This window comes from Carassius auratus, chromosome 20 (genome assembly GCF_003368295.1).
Source record: "Carassius auratus strain Wakin chromosome 20, ASM336829v1, whole genome shotgun sequence".
NCBI lineage: Eukaryota > Metazoa > Chordata > Actinopteri > Cypriniformes > Cyprinidae > Carassius > Carassius auratus.
The window spans coordinates 11,422,695-11,445,225 of NC_039262.1; the positions used below are offsets into that span (position 1 = coordinate 11,422,695).

A 22,531-nucleotide genomic window follows, 5' to 3' on the forward strand; every position below is an offset into this window, starting at 1 on the left:
AACAATTCAGTGCCATTTTACACACTTGATTGCCTTTCCTTTACATTTTTTTTTCAGAAATTAAATATTAATTTGTTAGATTATAATTGTAAATAGTTTTTAAATATTTTAGCTAATTATAATTTATTCAAATAAATGTGATTTGATTTTCCAGATCCCGTGACTGTCTTGTTGACGTTTAATGTATTCTCTACCCCCACCTCTCTCTCTTTTCCAGGAATGACGGACATAGCTGCAGTGTCGCCACATTCATATAGGTCTGATTGAGCGCAGCCGTGAGCTACTCAGTGCGTCGACGCTCAGATGGAATGATCCAGCAGGGTGACTAAGAGGAGGAAGAAGGGGGGAGAGGATGGGTGTGAATGCCTCCAGCTACCCTCACTCGTGCTCACCTCGATTCGGGGTAACCCACAGACCCAGCAGACCTTCATAGGTAAACTCACATTTCAGTGCTGTTATAGAGACTGTTATATGTTCCTAGTTTAGCAACTATTGTGATCGATAACAATAAAGGTTATAAATAGAAAAACATGACATTTTTGGGGTTTCAGATGGCATATATCAGCCCAAATTCAATGGATCACATTGCAAAATGATGATTTTTTTTCTATTACACAAAAAGGAAAACTCTCAATGACAGAATTTCATCTTTGAGTAGAATATAAAATAATTCTACATTTGTTTGTTTCAAAAACAAAAACAAAGAACAATGTTCATGTTCAAAGGCAGTTCAACAGCACAGAGAAATAGAATCTCATTAAATTATTGACTTCACCAGCTGGGACAGTCTTCATATTCTTTGACTGTAACATCTTGTCTGTATTCATTTATTTAAAGGCTTGGAAATTGTATCACAACTGTCGGCAGTTGCTTCGTAATTTTTTCTTTCAGTATCCCACAGAGTCTGTCTTTAACAGCATATTCTGATGTGAATATTTTCATGTCTTTGAGATCAGTAAAGTAATGGTGCTTTCAAAATGCTAAGCCATGCATGACAGTGGGCCTACAATGAGAAATGGAACATTGGATTGAGACATAAAGTGTCGTCAGGGAGATATTAGCCATGCTGGGGAGGACATTAGATGACTTCATAGTTTCCTTTTTTGGCAGGTGAAAATTTTGAGATTTAGAGGGGGGAAAAGTTAAAAGTGCACATTAAGTGGTTTGGGGATACATACTTTCCTTTTTGAAGTTGGAATTGTTTATGCAATGCTACGTCAAGAAGTGATATTTTGCATGCTTAAAATTGTAAAAAAAAATTATTTATTTATATATTATTTTAGGCATTGTCACTCTACTAATTTAAAAACATCTAATCCCATAATATCACTTAAATTTCTCCAGAGCATGAATTCATTTTTTGTCATAGTAATCTTTTTTTATGCCTCATTTATGTGAAAAGAAGTTTGGGGATGCATACTTTACTGTTTGAAATTTTAATGTTTATCTGCAGTACTCCTTCAAGTAATGATCATAATAAATGAATATAAAAAAATAGGGAATTACATATTTTGATGTCATATTTTCATTTCTGTAGAATATTAAGTAAAGTCTTGTCCACACGCATCACTGAAAGGGTCAGTTCACCCAAAATTGAAAATTCTGTCATTTGATTTCTCACCTTCAAGTCATTCCAAACCCATAATACCTTCATTCATCTTCGGAAGACAAATTAAGAGATTTTCGATGAAATCCGAGAGCTTTCTGACCCTGCACAGATAGAAGTTCAACTGATACCTTCCCAGGCCCAAAAACATAACATGGACCTCGGCAAAATAGTCCATCAGTGATTCAACTACAATTTTATGAAGCTACGAGAATACTTTTTGTTCACAAAGTAAACCAAAATAACTTTATTCAAATTTTTTTTTTTTCCCACGTTACCACGTACCACCAGTACCACGATAATTGCAAACATTTCAGTTTCATTGCTGTCTGTGCAGGGTCAGAAAGCTCTCAGATTTCATTAAAAAAAAATCTTAATTGTATTCTAACAATGAATGAAGGTCTTACTGGTTTGAAACAACTTGAGGTTGAGTAAACAATTTTCATTTTTGGGAGAACTATCCCTTTAAATTTGTCTAAACAATGAATTTAATTATTTTTTGACTGCAGTTATAGAGACACAATTATAGAGAAACATTTTTGTACTCTCACTGCATTCAATTTAAATTCAATTTAAAGTAAAGTGTATTTCAGAATTGTTCTGAAGCACTTGGAAAAAGCAAAGCCCTGTGGTGTTGCACTTATTTGGAATAAAGTTTAATTATAATGTCAGCAGACCTCACAATGCATATTTTACTGCTGACAACTTTGAAGGTCTCCAGACTCTTACACGGCATGTTTCTTTTCTGTCACCAGGCGCCTCCTATGCACCACAGGGTTATGGCGGCGAGTCCAAGCTCTACAGCCTAGAACATGGCCCTGAAAAACCTCAGGACAAGAAGAAAAAAAGCTCCGGTTTGGCCACCCTCAAGAGGAGATTCATTAAGCGACGCAAATCCAGTCGGTCTGCTGATCATGCACGACAGATGCGCGAGCTTCTATCGGGTTGGGACGTGCGTGACGTCAATGCCCTGGTGGAGGAGTATGAGGGCACAGCAGCACTCAAAGAGCTCAGTCTGCAGGCGGGCCTGGCCCGGCCCGAGGCTCGCACCCTGCAGCGTGATTTAGCCACCCTTTATCAGCACAAGTACTGCACTGATGTGGACCTGATCTTCCAGGATTCCTGCTTCCCAGCACACCGTGCCATTCTGGCTGCCCGCTGCCCGTTCTTCAAGACCTTGCTTTCATCATCACCGGTTTACGGGGCAGAAGTGTTGTTAGACGTTGGAACGGTGGGCATGGATGCGCCCATGTTCTCCTCATTGCTGCATTACCTCTACACAGGTGAGCTGGGCTCAGAGGACGTGAGGTTGCAGAATGTGGATGTGCTGGTCAGATTGAGCGAGGAGTTCGGTACGCCCAACTCCTTAGAAGCCGACATGCGAAACCTCAGTGAGCACATGCCTTATTTTGACTCACTGCTGAGCTTCTCTTCAGACTCTGAGCTGGTGGAGGCTTTCGGAGCAGGTGGGCCTGCTCCAAGTGGCACAGGAGTTGGAAACGCAGGGGTGAACCATAGCTCGCCTGATGAGGAGCTAAGGGCCCACAAGGCAGTGCTCTCGGCGCGCTCCCCATTCTTCCGCAACCTGCTGCAACGACGCATCCGCTCAGGTGAGGAGATCACAGACCGAACTCTGCAAACCCCTACCCGTATTATCCTCGACGAATCCATCATTCCCAAGAAATATGCCCGTGTGGTCTTGCACTGCATGTACACCGATGCTGTGGACCTTTCGCTGGTGCTGCGCGGGAGCCCTTCTGAAGGCAGTCTTGGTGAAGTACAAGCGCTGGTGGCAGGAAGAGGGTGCATGAGTCGGGCCGAAGAGGCCATGGAGCTCTACCACATCGCCCTCTTCTTGGAGTTCAGCATGCTGGCTCAGGGTAAGTCTTAGCATCTCTTTTATCCATATTTTCTGGTTGTTGTCTTACGCTCCCCTTCCATTCCTCCCCCAGCTTTGTTTATTGCCTGATTAATTGCTGCAGGGTACAGCTATTGATTTGTATTTAATGTCCTGAGTCTGTAGTTTCTGAAAATGGCTGTTGATTGAGAATTTTTTTTCTTAAGAAGGTTTTATTACTTTTTAGTTGGGTTGTGTTATACAGCTAATGCATATCTTGATATTTTGTATGCCTTTTAATGATATTTGATATAGTTTTCTCTTTTAAATAGTTTAAAAGGTTTATGCATCCTTTTAAGTACATTCAATGTTTTATACCAGAGGTAAAATGTGGACAAATTTTTACTACGTACATAATTTTTCAGTAGATGAACCACAGTATTATAAAGAATATCATCAAAAATTATTTGTATCAATGCTCAAACATAACACTGGATGTACCAGTGATAAATTATTAATAAAGTTAGAGACTAAAATATCATAATGTTATTTGCTAGGTACAGATATATGCATGTATGATTGTTAAATTATTTAAAATCTTTAATTTAGCATGTTATCTTAGCAGAGTTTAAATTATATAAACCGTTTAGCACACAATTCAGATAATCATGTATAATAGTTAGTGGTGTGATGAGACTAGACTGGGTTCACGAAAATGAGACGAGACAAGATTTAGATTTTTTATTTATTTTTATAAATTCTCGATGAAATACAAAGGAATTCTTTTATTCAACTGATTTCATTGGTTTTGTCTCCTCATGCCGGGAGACGGCATCACAGTATGTTAAGGGGCGTAACATTTCCGTCAGACACTTGATGCATTCGGCCAATCACAACATACTGGATAGCTGGCCAATCAGAGCACACCTTTCTTTTCAGAACAATGAGCTTTGTAAAAATTGACACGTTTCAGAAAGGCAGGGCATAGAGGAGAAACTAATGTGGAAAATGTTTTTTTTTTTTTTTTTTTTACCTTAAACCGCATAAACCATTGCATTACACCAAATACACAACATTCTTTTTAGCAACGTCATATGACACCTTTAATAGACGAAAAGTTCCACTCCAGAACAGTTTTTGAGCATTTATTAGTGAATTGAAGTAAAGGAGAATGAGGAGAGATTAGGAATCTGCTCAAATTACATGGTGTTTGGGAAGCTTAATGATCAAATGAGAAGCCATCAAAATCATTGCGATATTCACTGTTACTTATTTTATTTCACCATCAAATTCTACTGGCGATATAAAATTAGCCCTACTCACTGGAGGGAGAAATAACATCTTTGAGTGGTATCTAAAGTGGTTCCTCACAGTAATTTACATCTAATTTATCTCCGCAGCCTTGGCAAAACCTGCCGGTGTATCAGTTCTCAAAAACTGTCTTTTTGTCTGCAGCAAATGAGCAGCTTTGTGTGTTTTTTATTTATTTTATTTTTTTTTATCATTTTCACACAATTCATTTACTAGCCTGTACACCCCTGAATTGGTTAGTATATCTCTATTTACTGCACAAATTGATGGGTTTCAGCTGTTGTATGCTAAATGTTTTTAGCCTCTTTCACACAGAAAATACACCGATAATGTGTCCCGTGATTTGTCCCGCATTGTTTGATTGTGGTTCATTCACACTGCCAGTGATTTTCCGAAATCTGTGTGTGCGTTCACACCCATGATGTAAACATCCTGTAAAGACGCCTGACATAACAATGTGACTTGTAATATGACGCATTCGGTTTCACTTAAACTGGTGATCTTAGCTTCAGCGCGGATGGTGAGGAGCTCCATGATCTCTGATTCATTACAGTTTGCACATATACGCTAATGTTGATCTGCCTTCAAAACACCCGGTAGAAGAGTTGTTGCGATAACGTGTGTCATCACTGTGACACACCCTTTACGCCATTGGTTCTGGCTTTTGTTCACCCAGAGCTTGTTCGAAGACTGAACCCGGCAATGTTACTAGGTCCCCAAGCCAGGATCGACCCCGGAATCAATCCTGGGATGTTTGCATTCACACAGAAGGCACTCCAGCAATTTTCCGGGACCAACGTGCAGTGTGAAAGGGGTTTTCAGAGAGCCATCCACCCTTCTGATTACTTAATCTGAATGAGAGTATCAAACTCTGTGCGGTACAGCACAGGTCTGCAGCGTCAGTGTCAGCTGATCCTTATGACCCATTGGTCAGCTGTGGTTTGTAACAGATCGGCTTCCGATTCAGTCCTGTCAGCATAGCCCGATGATGAGCTCAGGAGGACTTGTTTTCTTCCAGAACATGCTGTACCACTTGCTACGTCAACCCTTGTTTTTTCCCACCAACATGAAACATACAGCAATTAAATACAAATTGCTTGTGCGGCTCTGACTTTGATTTGATTTGACTTCATTTTTGACGAACTTAACTTACAATCGTCAGAAACATTGTCAGCTTCTCCTCCTGGTAGTTTTTTGACAGCTATTTTTGTATGTTACAATGTAGTTACAATGTGTTGCATGAGATCTTTAACACACACATCTAATGAGTCCACACTGTCATTGTATTTACTTGTTTGTTTTGTTAGGGCTAGTCAGGTACTCCGTCAGTCAAAGAAAGCCCTAGATGGAGTACTCCGAGTCAGCACTTAACACAGGCAATCATTGAGGTCACTTCAGTACGTGTTGTGTGTTGATAGCCTCCGGTGGGAGACAAACGTGTCAGTGACCTCTAGGAAATGGAGGCACAGTAGTCATTTAACACCCAGTCAGCAGCCGGCCAGTGGTTAGTACATGGCAAAGATAATTAATGTGCTGACCAGGCAGACTCGCGTTGATAAAAAGCCACCCATTGGTCTGGAACTGACTCTGTTCCGCAGAGGAAAATTACTCTTGTTCACACTAACTGTAGGAAATCAGCTCCTGCAGCTGTGGATCTGGTTAACCTCTTTGTTCAACCTAAGCTGTGAACTGAAAGATGACAAGGTTGGGATACAAAGACGCCAATAACCGTTGTGTATGAAGGAAACTGGAATGTATGAGTTTCAATGAATGTCCTTTCTCGGAAGTTTGGTTTAATTGCAGTACATTTTTATTTGCCTGTTTGAAAGTTGGAAAAAATAGACACTTTCACAGAGAAACGACAGACAGACTTTCTGTTGAGAATGAGGATGCATAGGAGAGAGCTCGCCGTATGCTTGCTTGTATTAGCTCCTGATGTGTGCACGACTGCCGTATGTTCGCCCAGACGGTGTATGTGCCAGTCAAATAAAAGGAAGCACAATCCTTTTCATTACAACAAAATTGCATATTTATCTCAGCAATGACAAAACATTATATGTAACCTAATAGTTTATTGTTGTAGCACCCAATTTGTAAGGAAGTCCTGTGAAAATCACTTCTTATCGCTCTGTGTTTGTGCTGTGACAGGAAATTGACGTCAAGTGAAACTGTGAACAGATAACAGCAGTGAAAGTAACAAGGTCTTCTTTCCCAGTGCATTGTTGACTTGGTTGTCTGTATCTGCTAAACTAATTAGTCCAACTCGCATTGATTATCCGTTGCATCTCTTAACTGAATACATTTGTATTAAAAATGAAATAATGTATTTTGTTTTATGATACCATAGTGATCATCAGCTATAGTTTAATTATACCTGTGATCGATGTCATTGACAGTGGAACTGACAGTTCCTGAACTTATGGCCTTAAATTAATAAAAACACAGGTATTGCTATTGGCAAGTACTAAAATGAAAGTGTTACAAAGAAATCATTTTAATATGCTGATTTGGTGCTCAAGAAAGATATTTTTGCTGAGTAAAAGTATTAATTTCTTAAAAAGATATAGATTTACACTAAACTTCTGAAATGTCGTCTCGAATAATTTTATTGTGCTTTTATGGCAATTGTTTGTGTTTTATGATGCTCTGCATTTAAACAGACTTCAGGGTGAATAATTGATGTCAGAATTGTTTAGGTAAAACGATTCCTTTAATGTAATATTCACAACAGCTTCCTTCCTAGTCCAGCCAGACCGTTTATGGACCGTAAGTTGCAAAAACTCACCCAGTTGCTCAGGTTCAGCATGGTTATGTTGTCAGAAGCATGTGCAAATGAACATGTTAGCTCACATTTTCCTTCAGAGTTATTCCGTAACTTGGCACTTGGCCCGACCTGATGAATGACATTGACTAACCTCAGAGTAGTGTCAGAATCATAACTGTGATCATTTACATATAAAAATCTTAAAGTGCATTAGCAAATTAATCAGGCTGTTGAATTCTAAGGGTCAGAGAGAGGGTAGTAATTGCTCCTGTAAAACTAAACGACGGCTTTTTAGTGCAGGAAACCTGGCTAACTTTAAAAGTGGGCCTCAGGGGGAAAAATTAGCATCTAATCAGTATCTCACAGGGTAGATGAGATAATGCAAAGTGCTGGTCCAGATATCTGGCTTAGGCACATGAGACCGTGTTCAAACAGTGTGATGGAAATAGACTGACTTGGAGTTGAAGGAAACGGTTCTGGTGAGGGTTCGTGCTGTGAATGAACTGGCGCAGGGCTGAGCGTGACACTGCACCTGTGACGATAACATTAACTGACAGCGTGGTGTACCATAGGTCTGTTCTGTAGTGCAAATGAAATGCTGCATCGATGGGCCTGGAGGCTGGAAGCTACAGAGAGCTGTGCACATTTCTTCCAGTTCTCAGCACCTTTAAAAAATGCATTGCTTCTCATTTGAGAAAGAGACATCTGGGGATAGAGAGAGAAATTATTCACAAGCTGAAAACCTTTTGTGTGTTTCAGACAGTATGTGTTCATTTGTATTTTTCATTCTTTGTTCCGCTTGCAGTTTTGTGTCACTGTTCATTAAGTTGAATGGTTTAAAGAGGATGTTTTGATATGTCATCATTATCTAACAATGAAAATTGGGCAGCAGGAGCATTTCAAAAATCCATAAAGCAAGGTCTTTGTGACATTGTTTTTCTTCTAAAGCTTTTCAAACATTAATTTCATACAATTTAATGAAAACATCTGAACAATTAATCTTTTTATCTATATATATAAAGGCCTATATATTTTTTGGTTTGTCTGGTTGCAGAGTGTAAATGGTATCTACCACTGAGCAAAAAAAAAACCTGACCTGTTGGGGTTGTTTTTAGTCCTTGCATATTTTATATGTAGACAGCTGAAAATACTTTATTTCTTGGGATACACTGATATTAAACTTAATATTCTAAATACCTATAAGCTCTTTTTTAAACCGCAATTAACTGTTATATAGTTGATTTTTAACATTCTATACTTTTGTCTAAATACATTTAAAAAAAAAACTATAGTTGTTAATTTTAGTAGTACAACTTTATAATACATTGAAATTGAGAGATTTGATAAAAATTACATTTAACAGTATTTGATATTTTTTCAAGATTTAATTTAAATGTAAAATTAGAGCAAATGAGCATGTGCATTTTAAAAACCTAATATAAGCTGTCACAAATAAATGATTCTGTCTTATTTCTGATTTAATATTATTTTAAAAGACTTCCCATTTTGTACTGTATTTAAAGGCAGGAAGTAATAACAATCTTGTGGGTAACAAACACTCACCTCAACACCTCTGTTCCTAGAGAGAACAGGTCTAATATTGACATCTTTGGAGAGCGAGTCCTTTTGAAACAATGACGCTTTGATGCTTGTGCGAGAGGTTAAGTCAGACATCCTTTAGAGTGTGTTTCAAACTGGATACGGAAACCCTTCCTGGCCCCAAGGCACCGTTCTGATTAGTATGAACACAGATTGCTGGTGGTGTTTCCATTAAGCCTATGAGAGACTGTCAGCTCTGTAATGATTCTGTCTGTTACAGCTTGTCTGAAAGGTCATGGAGAATTTTAACCCAACACCTCTCTGGGGCTCCTTCACTCTCCGCTTCTCATTTTCATCTCTGTATCTTTCAGCGGTTTCCATCTTCCACGTTCAGGCTAATTTTCCACTATCTCTGTCCTTTTTGACATTACCCTCCTAATCTTTACTCCTCCTCCCATTTTTCTTAATCTCAGCATGTCGCTGTTTTTCTCGCTGACTGGCTCGCTCTATCTCTTTTCCTCCTCTCTGTCTATTAGTCTGTCTACCCCTTATATCAAGCTCCGGGGCTCTGGCTAGATGACTGGGGTACTGCACTTGTTCAAGGCTAATAGATGCCCTAATGATTAGTCCTTCACTGTATCCGCTCTCTTCCTGTGTTGCTGTGTTCCTCCAATATCAGGTGTACTCAACTGTAAAATGAGCTCAAGACTACCATTAGCTATTTCACATCACATGGCCTTGTTGTTAGCTTTGAGTCCTTGACAAAATGTGTTTCTTCGGAAGAAGCATGTTTTAAATGAATGCTGAATGTGTTATAAAACGTTGCTTTGCTCGTGGTTTAGTTTTAAATGAGTTTTTTATGAGTTTTCGAGTGAAATGAATTTTAAATGACTCATTTGTTAGCAGTTCCACATTGCTGGAGTCAGCCAGCCTTCCTCGTGCATCCTCATCATCCTCCTTTCGCACCATGCAGGCTGTGACTTTTTTTTCACTCGAATAACTTTCCTGTCTAGTTTTTCCCCAACAGATCTTCATGGTTTTTACTCATTGACACATTGACTTAAGATGACTCCTCACCTCATTAAGGAACTGTGATCTGGAGCTTTTTTTTGTGAGCTACAAACAGCTGGATTATAACAATATTTCATTTTAATTATATTATACTTTTGTATTGATCTGTTTTGGTAATAAATAGCATTGCTGCCTCCATAAAGAACTCTCTAGGGTTTTGGAACAGACCAATTGTGGGCATACAAGATTAAACCACTAATAAGGAGGCCATGCTAACTGCTGAGGAGTGTATCTGTGGCCAGTCAGAACACACAAAAAAATGCAGATGTCCACATCCACCAACACTTTTCTTGCTTTTTTTGTGTAGAGCAGAGCCCTTCCTGTAGGAGTGCTCACATTTCTTAATAAACTCTTATTAAAGTCCATTTAAATTTTAGCAGCCTAGTGTAAATGCAGATTTTGTCCTGTTGATTCAAACAAATATTTTTATTCCCAATGTGAAGCACAAACAGAAGATGCTGTTTAAAAACAACACTGTTTATCTGCATTTCCCATCTTTGTAGATACATAGTCCAGAAAAATGACATCAAAGTACTGATGAAATCAGTGTTTGCTCATGACTAGGGATATGGCGGTATAAAATTTTCATGTTGCAATTAATTGCTAATCCTTTTATCACGGTATACATGATAAAATCTGTTTTATTTATATTATCGTGAATTAGAGAAATTAGAGTTTGCACAATTAATCGAATGCGATTGTCATGCACATCTTGTCAGTATAGCTGGTTCTGTGATTAGAAGTGAATCTCCATCACCGTAGTTCTCGTAGCTTCTCAGTGAACTACTTCTCTGTGTAGTAAATGCTGCTCCATCTGAAAGCACATTAAAATACCACATTTAATAACGTATGTCTGCTCCAAACTCCCTTCATAATGCTAGTTCAAGAGTTTGAAAATCCTTCTCTGAGATGATGTGGCGTCTTACACAGAATAAGGCATGCAACATATTTCATAATATTCTAAGCAGTGATAAAGGCTATGTCGATTAGCATTGCAATATAGACATTATTATAATGAAAATTAAAATAGCTCCTATAAACCATATATTGCCATAGTCGTGTGTTTAAATGGTCACGTTGAATCAATGCAAGCATTTAAATCTTCTGTTTATTCAGCAACCTCTATAGGGTTTTTCTGGGTTTCTTCTGGGAAATCATATTTGGAGTTTCCACTCGAGCGCACCCTCTGGCCTTTGGATAGAGATTTACTACTGATCACAGAACCATGCTTCACTGAAAGATACGCATAACAATCCAGCTTGCATGATTCGTTCATTCGATTATCGTATAGCCATAATTTAAATTGAATATATCTAGGACATGTTGTAGTCCAGATTAAAAAGTTTGAAATTATATTGCCTATTGAGTATAAATATTTTAGTATTTGGCACTGTGATCAACACCATAGCGAATACACAAATCTGAATGGCTATTTAAATAATTTGAACATGTTTCAGAAATAGAAACTAGGGCTTTGTTTATGGGTTTTCCGGGTTACAGCTGCATTTCTGCTGTTCAGCGCCACCTGCTGTCAGAGAGTGGATGTGTTAATTCTCATGTGCTCCACCATGCGCTTCTTATCCGTGCTTGTTTACATCAGAGTCGGAGCACATGTCTGTGAGGCAGCATACAGCACTGTTGTGCATTGTGACCAGTTGATGGGAAAAGTTTTCAAAAGTTCTTTAAATGCATAAAAATATTAATTAATATTTATAATATAATTAATAAATAATTATTCTCTGTACTTTTGAAGTGCTCATGATAACAATATTGTGCATATTCTTTATCATGATATATCCAATTACCGAAAACCGGCACATGTCTGTCCTCGGGACTCATTACCATCAAATCTTCTGCACTTGGCATTCAAGTGCTTTCAAGTGGAAAGCACTGCAAGTTGTTTGTGCAAAGTCTTCCTGCCATGTGTTGCTTTTGTTTTGCAGACTTTTGTTTCTGGTCTCATGTTAGGACACTTGTCTCATTTTTGACTAATTATTAACTCCTTGCTGTTCTGCAATCATTTTTACGGTTTGAATTCGACTCGCACCTAATCATTAACTTTCATTAACTCGCATTGATTTGTAGCTCTGCATTCATGCCCAGCGTGAACAATCTACACATTGATTATAAAGTCAATAAAGAATGATGAGATTTTTGGATGCTGGGCGAAAAACTCCCTAGAGGCTAATATGATACCGTTTTTCGAAAATGACAAGTTTATGGCTCTGCAACTAGAGATTATAATTAACTGGGACAGGTTTATTAGGGAACACTGCACTACTTTGCTTCTGCATACTAAATGGTTTCAAGTCATGCAGTGAAACAGATGCAGTGCTACTCTTAATCTTCTGTGTGCTCCAGGCTGGAGACGTGTGAGCAGTCATCCTCAGGCTGTGCGGTGCCCATCATAAAAGGATAGACATTGTCATTAGATCTCAGACTTAAACAGTACACCTTAGCACTTTACAGGCAGTATAGAAGGCTATTTAAGCAATATCAGACTTGTGCTGAATATCAGTATGGTTATGATTTGGCACAAGGCTGCAGGCAGTCATGTCTTTTGTTCCGTAATACCGCACAATTGTGAATGATTATTGATTTTGAGATCATGGTGAATGCATTAAATTGTGTACAGAGTCTTTGGGGTATAGAAAAAAAAACATTTTGAAATGCTTTTTAAAAAGACAAAAGGTCCAAGTTGTGGTTTTGGACAGGACACAGGGTTATTGCATGAGAAACTACGAATGCTTGTTGTCTTTATTTGACTTTCTCAGATGCTTAACATCTTCCAGGTTACCCTTATATGAGTCTTGAAGAACAGCCTATTTACTTAGAAAATATGTCATTCGACAATGTAATACTGTCTCCAGAGTTTTGAGAGAGGCATCTGCTCTGACGCAGACTGCTTCTAGTTGAATATTTAATGGTACTGATCAGCACAGTGTGTCTGTGCAAAGGGATAGTTCACCCAAAATCTAAACCCTCTCATCGTTTTCTCACCCTCAAGTTGTTCCAAACCTGTATGAGTGTCTTGAAATTCTTTCTTCAAAAGAAGATATTTTGGAGAAGGTGCTGGAGAAGTTGAAGTTGCTATAGTTGCTGGTCCCCATTGACTTCCATAGCATAGAAAAACAATCTTATGAAAGTCAAGTTTAAGGAGTTTTTCGCAAATTTACTGAAATGGTGTCATTTACTCACCCTCATTCCATCAACATGTTATTTTCTTTCTTTCTGTTAAGCTTTAAATTAATTATTAGACCAGAATATCTGAGCTGTTTTTTCCATACCTTTAAAGCTGGATAATGATTACAAAGCTCCAGATATGATCGTGTGAGAACACATATTATAATGTAAATTGTTCACTGTGATATTTTTTAATATTCCATCACCAAAGCTAAATTTATTTGATAAAAAATTCAGTATAAACTGTGATATTGTGGAATAATATTAGAATTAAAAATAGCTTTTTTCTGTTTTAAAATATTTTAAAATGTAATTTATTCCTGTAGTAGCAAAGCTTTTCAGAAGCCATTAGTCTTCAATGCCACATGATCCTTCTGAAAGCTTTCTAATATGCTTAGAAATAGTCTTTACGGTTTTGATCAGTTTAATGTGTGATACAATACATGTGTGCATTTCTGTACGCAAACTATTGTTGAAACTGAATTTTGCGCATAATGCCTGTTAGAAAGGGAAAACCAAGCTTGCTCTCTAGAGATACTTGCCTTGGATTGCTTTGAGGATGAAATTCTCCACTGCTCCAGGGGTCTTTGTATCAAGCACAGGGGGGAAAAAACGGTGGCATTTACTGATTAAACTGCTCTGAATGCCTCTCTTTTGACATTCGGTCTTTGATGACTGAAAAAGGAGACCAAAAGAATTGAATAGAAGAGACTAAACAGATCAAATCAGTAATTCAAGGCTCAGTTTGAAACCGCATAAAGCAATGTTTTCGTTGTGAATAATTAGGTAAATTATTCATCTTTTCCCACAGTGACATTTAACTGCATACATTTTCATTAATATTTTAGGCATATCTGCATATATTGTGGTAGAATATATTCCTGGTGTGCTTTAGGACGCTTTTAAATTTATAGTGTTATATTACAGTCAAGGTGATGAGAAAATGATTTTACAAATAGATAAAGCAGCATAGAGGGCAGATGGAGGTAGAGCATCCGGACCACCCACGCTTTTGTTTTAAAATCTTGATTAACCACATTTGGACACAGATTTGTGTGTTTAAGAGCAACTCAAGCCCTGTTTATGCCTAAATAAAATGTGATGTCATTGTTTATTGGTTTTAGGCTGTGAAGACATTGTGGCAGACAGCATCTCTCTGGACTCGGTGGTGGCCATCCTGAAGTGGAGCTCACAGCCATACGGCTCCAAATGGGTTCATCGGCAGGCCATGCACTTCCTGTGCGAGGAGTTCAGCCAGGTCATGACCTCCGACGTCCTCTACGAGCTTAGCAAGGAGCACCTGCTGGTGGCTATTCAGTCTGATTACCTGCAGGTGATGACCTACAACCAATTCACCTTGAGTACTCTTTGGATTTCCCAGTGCAAGATTAGCTAGTAAATTAAATACACTGTAAATACAGAGACATCTTTTACTAGATAGGCAAAAAATGACATTTTGTTAACTAAATGTGAACAATAAGGGGTTTGCTAACATAGGACATGTTCATATATGTGCAAAAAATCTGATTGAACTTAATTTTCTAGCTCAGTATTTCTAACAACCTACTTGTAAGGTCTGTTACACATGATTTTTGTTCTGTTACTTCAAGGTCAAGCTTATTTTCTCCTCTTGAAACATACAGGGGTAATTCAGGGTAACTGAATCACATTGCACTATTGGGAAATGTGTTTTTTTCAGTCCACAAGTCATTGCAGTGCTTCAGGCCTTTCCATTTCAGACAGCAGCGTGTCCGTATCAGTCTGTTTATCGATCTCTGTTGATCAGAGCTCCCTTCTCTTAAAGGTCACCTGCTTTTGTTTTTAGACAGATGAGTCAGCAGCTGTATCAGATGACTCCCTTAAGTCTCCTCTGTGAGCTTATATAGAGACTAGAGCTGTAACCCCATCTGGGATTTGGCCTGGCACACAGCAGTCTGTTAGCACCCTCACACTCCTGTGTGCTAGCTGTTCAGCGTTTACAGGTCTTCTGTAAATCTAGTCTGGGTCAAACCTGTTGAAATGATCTTATCCCTGAAGTGACTGAGAATTTTTAAACAAATATTAATAAAGACTAGCATTGTTTTGACAGTAGAAAATGTAGTTTTTATACCATGCTTTAAAAAAAGTGACATTAACTGATTGATTCATTGGCATGGTCAAGGAAACCCTAAAAATGACTTAGTTAAATTAATAAATTCTTAAAAGTCTTTGAAATATCTAATGAATAATATACTTTTTTTTGTTATGCTCATTTCATTAGCTTTGTCTGGAGCTTGAGTAGAGTAAAGTTTGTTTATTGACATTGATTTTCAGTAAGTAAACAAATAGGTCAGAATGATTCATTTGAATAATTTTTTTAAAGTGATGTGGACTTGGTCAAGACATATAAGAGCTGTTGGTCATGTCTAAATCCAATTCACTCTCTCTCGTCCCTAATTTCCGGTCTGCACTCTACTGCTGTTCTGTAAAAGGCAAAAAGGCCAAAAAATAGCATTTAAGAAAGTGTGGCCACCCTGCTATTAAAAATGTTATTTTGTTTGAGGGTTCATCTATGTCCATTAAACCTGGATCAGCTTCTGACGGTGAACGAAATGAGATTTTGGCTGTGCAATATTCTCATTAAGAGATAAGATAGTAGGAAATTCATTTTTCTCAGGTTTTATCTCGTACCTGCAGGACCTGCTGGTTTTATATATCCTGTTTTTCCTTCGATATTGTTCTGTTGTATACAGCAGTCTTCTTCAGCCTTACAGCACTGACTAAAGTCAGTAAGATAAACTGGTACTGTTCTTCTCCCCTCTTTACAGGCCAGTGAACAGGACATCCTCAAGTATGTTGTGAAGTGGGGCGAACACCAGCTCATCAAGAGGATGGCCGATAGAGGTATCACATGCAGACACTCAAATATTACTAAATGTACATTAAAGGAATAGTTCATCCAAAAAAGAAATGTCTGTTATTTGTTTACTCAACCTCATGTCGTTCCAAACGTATATGTTGATTTTTTTTTTCTCAAGAAAAAAAAAAAACTATTTAGAAACACTAACATACACTACTGTGAAAACATTTGGTTTCAAAAGGATCATTCTAATGTTTTTTTTAAAAAACAAGACGTGCTTAACACAGCTTCATTTTATTTGATGAAAAATACAGTAAAACGGTAATATTGTGAAATTATTACAATTATATAATTATTTAAAAAAAATCCTGTGATGGCAGAACTGAATTTTCAGCATCCATTACTCCAGTCTTCATTGTCACATAAGCCTTCAAAAATCATTCTAATATCATTCTAATTGGCTGCTCAAGAAAATCTATTTTGAAAACAATTGTGCTGCTTATTTTATGAATAAGTGATAGCTTTCTTCTAGAAAGTTCAAATGAACAGCATTTATTTGAAAGAGAAATCTTTTCTGACGTTACGATGTTACCGTCACTTTTGATCAATTGAATGCGTCATTGCTGAATTAAAGTATTCATTTAAAAAAACAAAAAATTTTAAACCGTTTATTTTATTCCAAGAATCATTACATAACTTATTTCATACAGTGCATAATGGCCATGTCTCCCAGACTCCAAAATAGATGGAATATTAATAATAAAAATCATAACATGAATATCTTAATTGTGGTCCGTTTGTCTTGTGATTTGTATTGTAACTTGAATTGTAATGGACAAGTCTACAAGTCTTTTAATTTTTGCCTGAACTATTCCTTCATCTCCTCGACACACACACACCTTTCTGTGGGCTGAACTTTTTGTCTTCACCTCTGAATTTGTCCCTGTTTCCACCTCTTGCTATAGACGGTGGTCTGAACTATGCCAGTCTAATGATTTATTCCCCAATCCTCCTAATGTCTAGTAATGACTCTGACTGGCTCAGCTCTGAGAAATCAGGCCAAGTGCTCTGCAATACAGAAGCATAGCATATGGCTGGCGGCTCCAGACCTGGGTCTGAAATTGCTCTGTGTACCCAACAGAATTAAATATACCCAGACTAACACTATTCTGAACGTTTATAGCTGGTGCCAAATCACAACCACAATCTCTGATTGCTTTTCTCCCAGAACACATTCTAAAGAGAAACAGGAATGCACAGATTCACCTTCATTTTGCCATTAATAGTTTTTGTTCATAATACTGATTTGCTGTCTGAGGTGTAGCTAGTAATTCAGGGTCCGATGCAGTGCAGCATCCTCCGAGCAGAGGGGCTTAAATTCCTGGCTCAAGGGCACGGCTGCAGTCCGTGGAGCTGCTGGGCGATACCACTAATCCTCTGGAAGCACACACCCTCCCACCCATCTTTGTCTAATCTATATCGTGGGCTAGAAAAGTTGGGCCACCGTTTCCTCCAGCGCAAATTCTTGTGTGTGTTTGAAACTGTGTGTTTCTGTGTGTTCCCCAGAGCCTAACCTGTTAAGTGGTACTGCACATAGTGTGAATAAACGTGGCGTGAAAAGAAGGGATCTGGACCTGGAAGAGCTTAAAGAGATTCTCTCTCCACTGCTGCCTTTCGTCAGAACTGAGCACATATTACCAACCAACAGTGAGGTCCTCTCTGACACTGTGAGTGTGTTTGTGTGTCTTCTGCTAATGTGTATGTCTTTTGGTTTATACAGTTTAAACCGTAGCATGAAGGGCAGTCACACTAGATTTTAAGCACACAGAATTGCTTTTTAGCTCCATGCAGCTTCACTTAATTGAAGTTTACAGTTCTTTTGAAATATTTTGGGTCAGTAAGACTTGAAATAGTTTATCTTTAAATATTTTAATCAGCAAGGATACATTAAATGGACGAGTAAAACAGTAAAACATTTATAGTGTAATGTGTTTTAAATAAATGCTGTTCTTTTGACATTTCAGTGCATCAACACACATGAGCAGCATGACTATTTTCAGCACTGATGATAAAACTCAAATCTGAGTATTATACTGGTTTCTGAAGGATCATGTGACACTGATACTGGAGCAATGGCTGCTGAAAATACAGCGTTGCCATTACAGAAGTAAATTACATTTTAAAATATATTATAATAGAAAACAAAGCGTTTTTCATATTTCACAGTGTTACTGTTTTTACTGTATTTTGGTCAAATTAATGCAGACTTGGTGAGCGTAAGAGGCTTGTTTTTGTTACAGACCGCAGACATTTGAACAGTAGTTTCTTTAATCGTGTTCTTTTAAACTGTTTATAAAAATATGTAAGTCAGGATCATGTGTAAACCACCAAGATCCGTTTCCTTCATGTCTTTTTTTTCAAAGAGAATATAGAAAAGAAGCATTTAATCCTATATTTGTCAATTTGTTTTCCACCAAACTTGAACTTGACTTGAACTTAAACATCTAAACTAAACTGTGTAGCATCATTCTGTGAATATGCTTACATACCAGCTATGAATGTCAGTGAATGATCATACTTCCCAGTCTTGTACATGTACTAGTTACAGGTTACAGTTATTTAATTTTATTACAAAATAAATGTAACTGAGATTTTTTTTTTTTTTAATGAAAACATCTGAATATTTTAACACAGACACACACAGATTTAATTGATTTCTTTCCCAAACTGCATTGACTCCTCTAAGAGTTTAATAAGACCCCAGTATTTCAGGAGTATAGGACACATGCTTATTCATAAAAAAAATGTTTTATTGTCTGTTCGGGTTTATGTATATGCTTTATTTTTCAAATTAGTGTTTAACCTTAGAAAGTTCTCGAAGTAAAAAGAGGTGATAAAGTCTGATTTATTTATTTATTTGTATTTTTTGTAGTGTGCTATAAATGTACGTTTTTATAATCTTAATTCAATTGATGAAGAGCTTTGAAAGTCTGACTGTAATCAGTGTTGAGTGCTACTGTAAGGTTAACCCTGCCTAGTCTAAATGTTTGAAAATGATTAACAGTTGAAAACACTCATTAGAAATTTACAAAGTAATCAAAGGTAATCAGTTGCATTACTTAGTCATTTAAGTCATTGAAATAGTTACACTACTCATTATAATTTAAATAGAGTAACTTGTAACCTACATTTTCAAAAGAACCTTCCCAAAACTTCTCTATAGTCTGTAAAATGCACAGAAATGTGTCATGCTGCCACAAGCCAAATGGGTAACATTACTTTTGTTTTTCTGTACAGCGCATGCTGAATAAGAATGACAAAAATGGTGATATTGATTGATGTTTGAATGGGTACACACTGATTCTCAGGATGTAATTTGCTAGAGAGTAAGAAAACCGATACCCAATGTGCTAATGCTCCAGCAAATTCCATCATCTTTCCATCGTTCTTCTTGACCGCTCTCTTCAAGTATCAGCAAAGGCTTTTCCTCTGCTTTTAACAGATGAAGAGGGGTCTAATCAGCACCCCTCCCTCTGACATGCTGCCCACAGCGGAGGGAGGCAAAGCCAACGCCTGGCTCCGGCAGAAGAGTGCTGGCATTTATGTCCGCCCACGGTTATTCTCTCCTTATGTGGAGGAGGCCAAGGTAGGAGACACTTCCTCACCTCACATACAGCAGGTTGGTTAACTTTAACATAACAATGAACTAGTGGAGGCAGAAGAGGTGATTAAAAGAGAAATGCAATTAAATGATACACCTCTTAAGTATCACAATCAATCTAATTTCTTTAAAATTTTTATAATACAAGATAACATTTTATGAATTTATAGCATTTAATTATTATTGACTGTAATTGTAAACTGGGAATCAAATCTTTTCTAAAAGGCAGTTGGTTTATAGAATAACCTTAGTGCTGTTATTAAAGACGCTCATTTCATTATATGACTTCCATTAAGCTTTGCGTTTTTCTTCAGGCGGTTTTGGAGGAGATGATGGTTGAGCAGACTGACCTGGTTAGGCTGCGCATGGTTCGTATGTCCAATGTACCTGACACACTCTACATGGTAAACAATGCCGTCCCCCAGTGTTGTCACATGATCAACCACCAGCAAATGGCTGGCAGCCAGACAGCTCCACCGTCTGTGGTTGCTAATGAAATACCAGGTGGGTTAAGCTCTCATTCATGCCTTGTAAAGATGCATTCATTCAGCCAGTATTCCGAACTAGCCATTATATATCTGTATAAAATACTCGATTATACATGATTACGGTGACTCAATTTATCAAGTCATTTTAGAGAGATTGCGATGTAGTACAAAGGCCAAGTAGATCATGCCCTAATCTAGATGTAGCCCCGAATCCCATAAATCAAACCATGAGAAGTTGTTTTCTCAAGTTAATTTTGCTATTCTTTTGCAAGAAAGCAATTCAGTGTTTTTTTTTTATATATATATATTATGTGAGTGGGAACATTGGCTTGTATGTTGGCAAGCTTTGTGATCCTGTGGGTGTTATATAAAACAATTCAACACCCCAAAACACTTTTTTTCTTTTTTTTTGTCTTATATGCCAATCTTGTATTAATGTTGTTTATCTGCTGTGTAATGCTGTTAACTGATGAGCTTCTTCATGTGTATTTGCACATTAAATAAGTCATCTGTTTTCCTTTTATCACCCGGTCTTTCAGTGCCCAGGCTGGCAGTGGTGAAGGAAATGATCCGTAGGCTGCAGGAGCTGCGTCACACAGACCAGGTGCAGCGAGCGTATGCTTTGAACTGCGGTGAGGGCGCCACAGTCAGCTACGAGCTGCAGATCCGTGTGCTCCGAGAGTTTGCTCTACCTGATGGGGCTGCAGAACTCCTACAGGTAACCCAGGACATCCTGTTTGCGTGGAAACTGACATGTGTTGCTATGGCTACCGTGACTTTCATGTCAGTTTGTATTACCCCGGCCTCAGATGAATACAGTTTATTCTCCAGTGATTGCAAGCAAGATTTTGTTCAAATAAAAAAGGGAGAATTTATTCCGACTTTGAACACATCTTCAATGCATTGCAAAAGTCTGTATAAATATGTGTGTATTATATATATATATATATATATATATATATATATATATATATATATATATATATATATATATATATATATATATATATATTTATATCATACAAAAGTCTAGTCTCTAATGCCTAAGCAAGGCTGCATTTATTTGAAAAAATACAGTAAAAACAGTAATATTGTTAAATATTATTACATTTAAAAATACCTATTAATCTGTTAATTTGATAGATAATAAAATACCTATTAACTCGTTAATTTGATATAATGAGTGTGTACATTATATAATTTTATATATTATATGATATTAATCTAATTTTACATTTTAATTTGGTTCTTGTGAAGGCAGAAAAATACATATTTCTATTATAATTATTGCATGTCAAAACCCACTTAACATGCAAATAAATAAAAAATGAAAAGACTTCTACAATATTGTTAACTATAGTTTACTAAGAATGCAGTGTGTTCTTGCAATCTGACAAATTTTGGATGTGAACAACTGCACTCCATGTTGTTTTGACTAGCACATTTCTCCAGTTACTATGCTCTCGGTTTCATAAGTTCCCTGAGCTCTTGAATTGCCTTGATATCTCGTTATTCTTACCATTAAGTGACCATTGAACCTACGCTGGATAGCTTGGAAGGAGTCGAAACCTCTTCAGCATACCAGACGGTCTATTAAGTCTCATTGTTGAAGCATGTCTAGCACAAACATTACCCTCATGGTCACATGTGCTGTGTTTCAGAATCCGCACAAATTCTTTCCCGAGGAGCGTTTTGGAGATGAGAGTCCCGTCCTGGCCTTGCGTCAGTCAGGTCGCTGCCGGGTCAACAGTACACCAGCTGTGGAGAGCATGTTCACTGACCTGGAGGCTCTGGTGGGCTTCCACCCCCCTCTGCCCCCTCCTCCTCCACCCTATCATCCCCCGACCACCCCAGGCCATAGCCAGCAGCAGTATAAAACGGGCTGGAGACCTCGGGTCCCCACCCAACCTCCCTCCAGATCTTTCTCCTACCCCTGCAATCATGCACTCCTTCACAGGCAGCCCTCTTCCAAGATGGGCAGCCCAGTCTACCCACCAGGAGCCAAGCCCCTGCCCCCAGACTGCACTAATGCACAGGGGGGGAGAAATCTTCATCCTGACAAGCAAATGGTGATTTATATCAGTATATTATTCTAATTATTAGGGCTGAACGAAATGACCTAAAATCACAACTCAATCTTAAAAGATTTGACTTGATTACAATTAATGAACAATTATTTTTCGTTTTTATTTTTTCACTAATAGTTCAAGGTTTCTACTGTAAATAAACTCA

General features: G+C 37.8%; 1 protein-coding gene across 1 annotated transcript in view; it reads left to right on the forward strand.

Moving 5' to 3' along the window:
• The first annotated feature begins 352 nt into the window (after positions 1 to 352).
• Positions 353 to 22,531, forward strand: part of btbd7 (BTB (POZ) domain containing 7) — a 28,065-nt gene continuing 5,886 nt past the window's right edge. Inside the window, 10 exon segments of the mRNA XM_026291044.1 lie at positions 353 to 398; positions 401 to 433; positions 2,362 to 3,486; positions 14,436 to 14,644; positions 16,119 to 16,194; positions 17,717 to 17,877; positions 19,653 to 19,796; positions 20,126 to 20,315; positions 20,839 to 21,017; positions 21,961 to 22,368. Of these exon segments, the coding sequence (XP_026146829.1) occupies positions 353 to 398; positions 401 to 433; positions 2,362 to 3,486; positions 14,436 to 14,644; positions 16,119 to 16,194; positions 17,717 to 17,877; positions 19,653 to 19,796; positions 20,126 to 20,315; positions 20,839 to 21,017; positions 21,961 to 22,368 (2,571 nt within the window).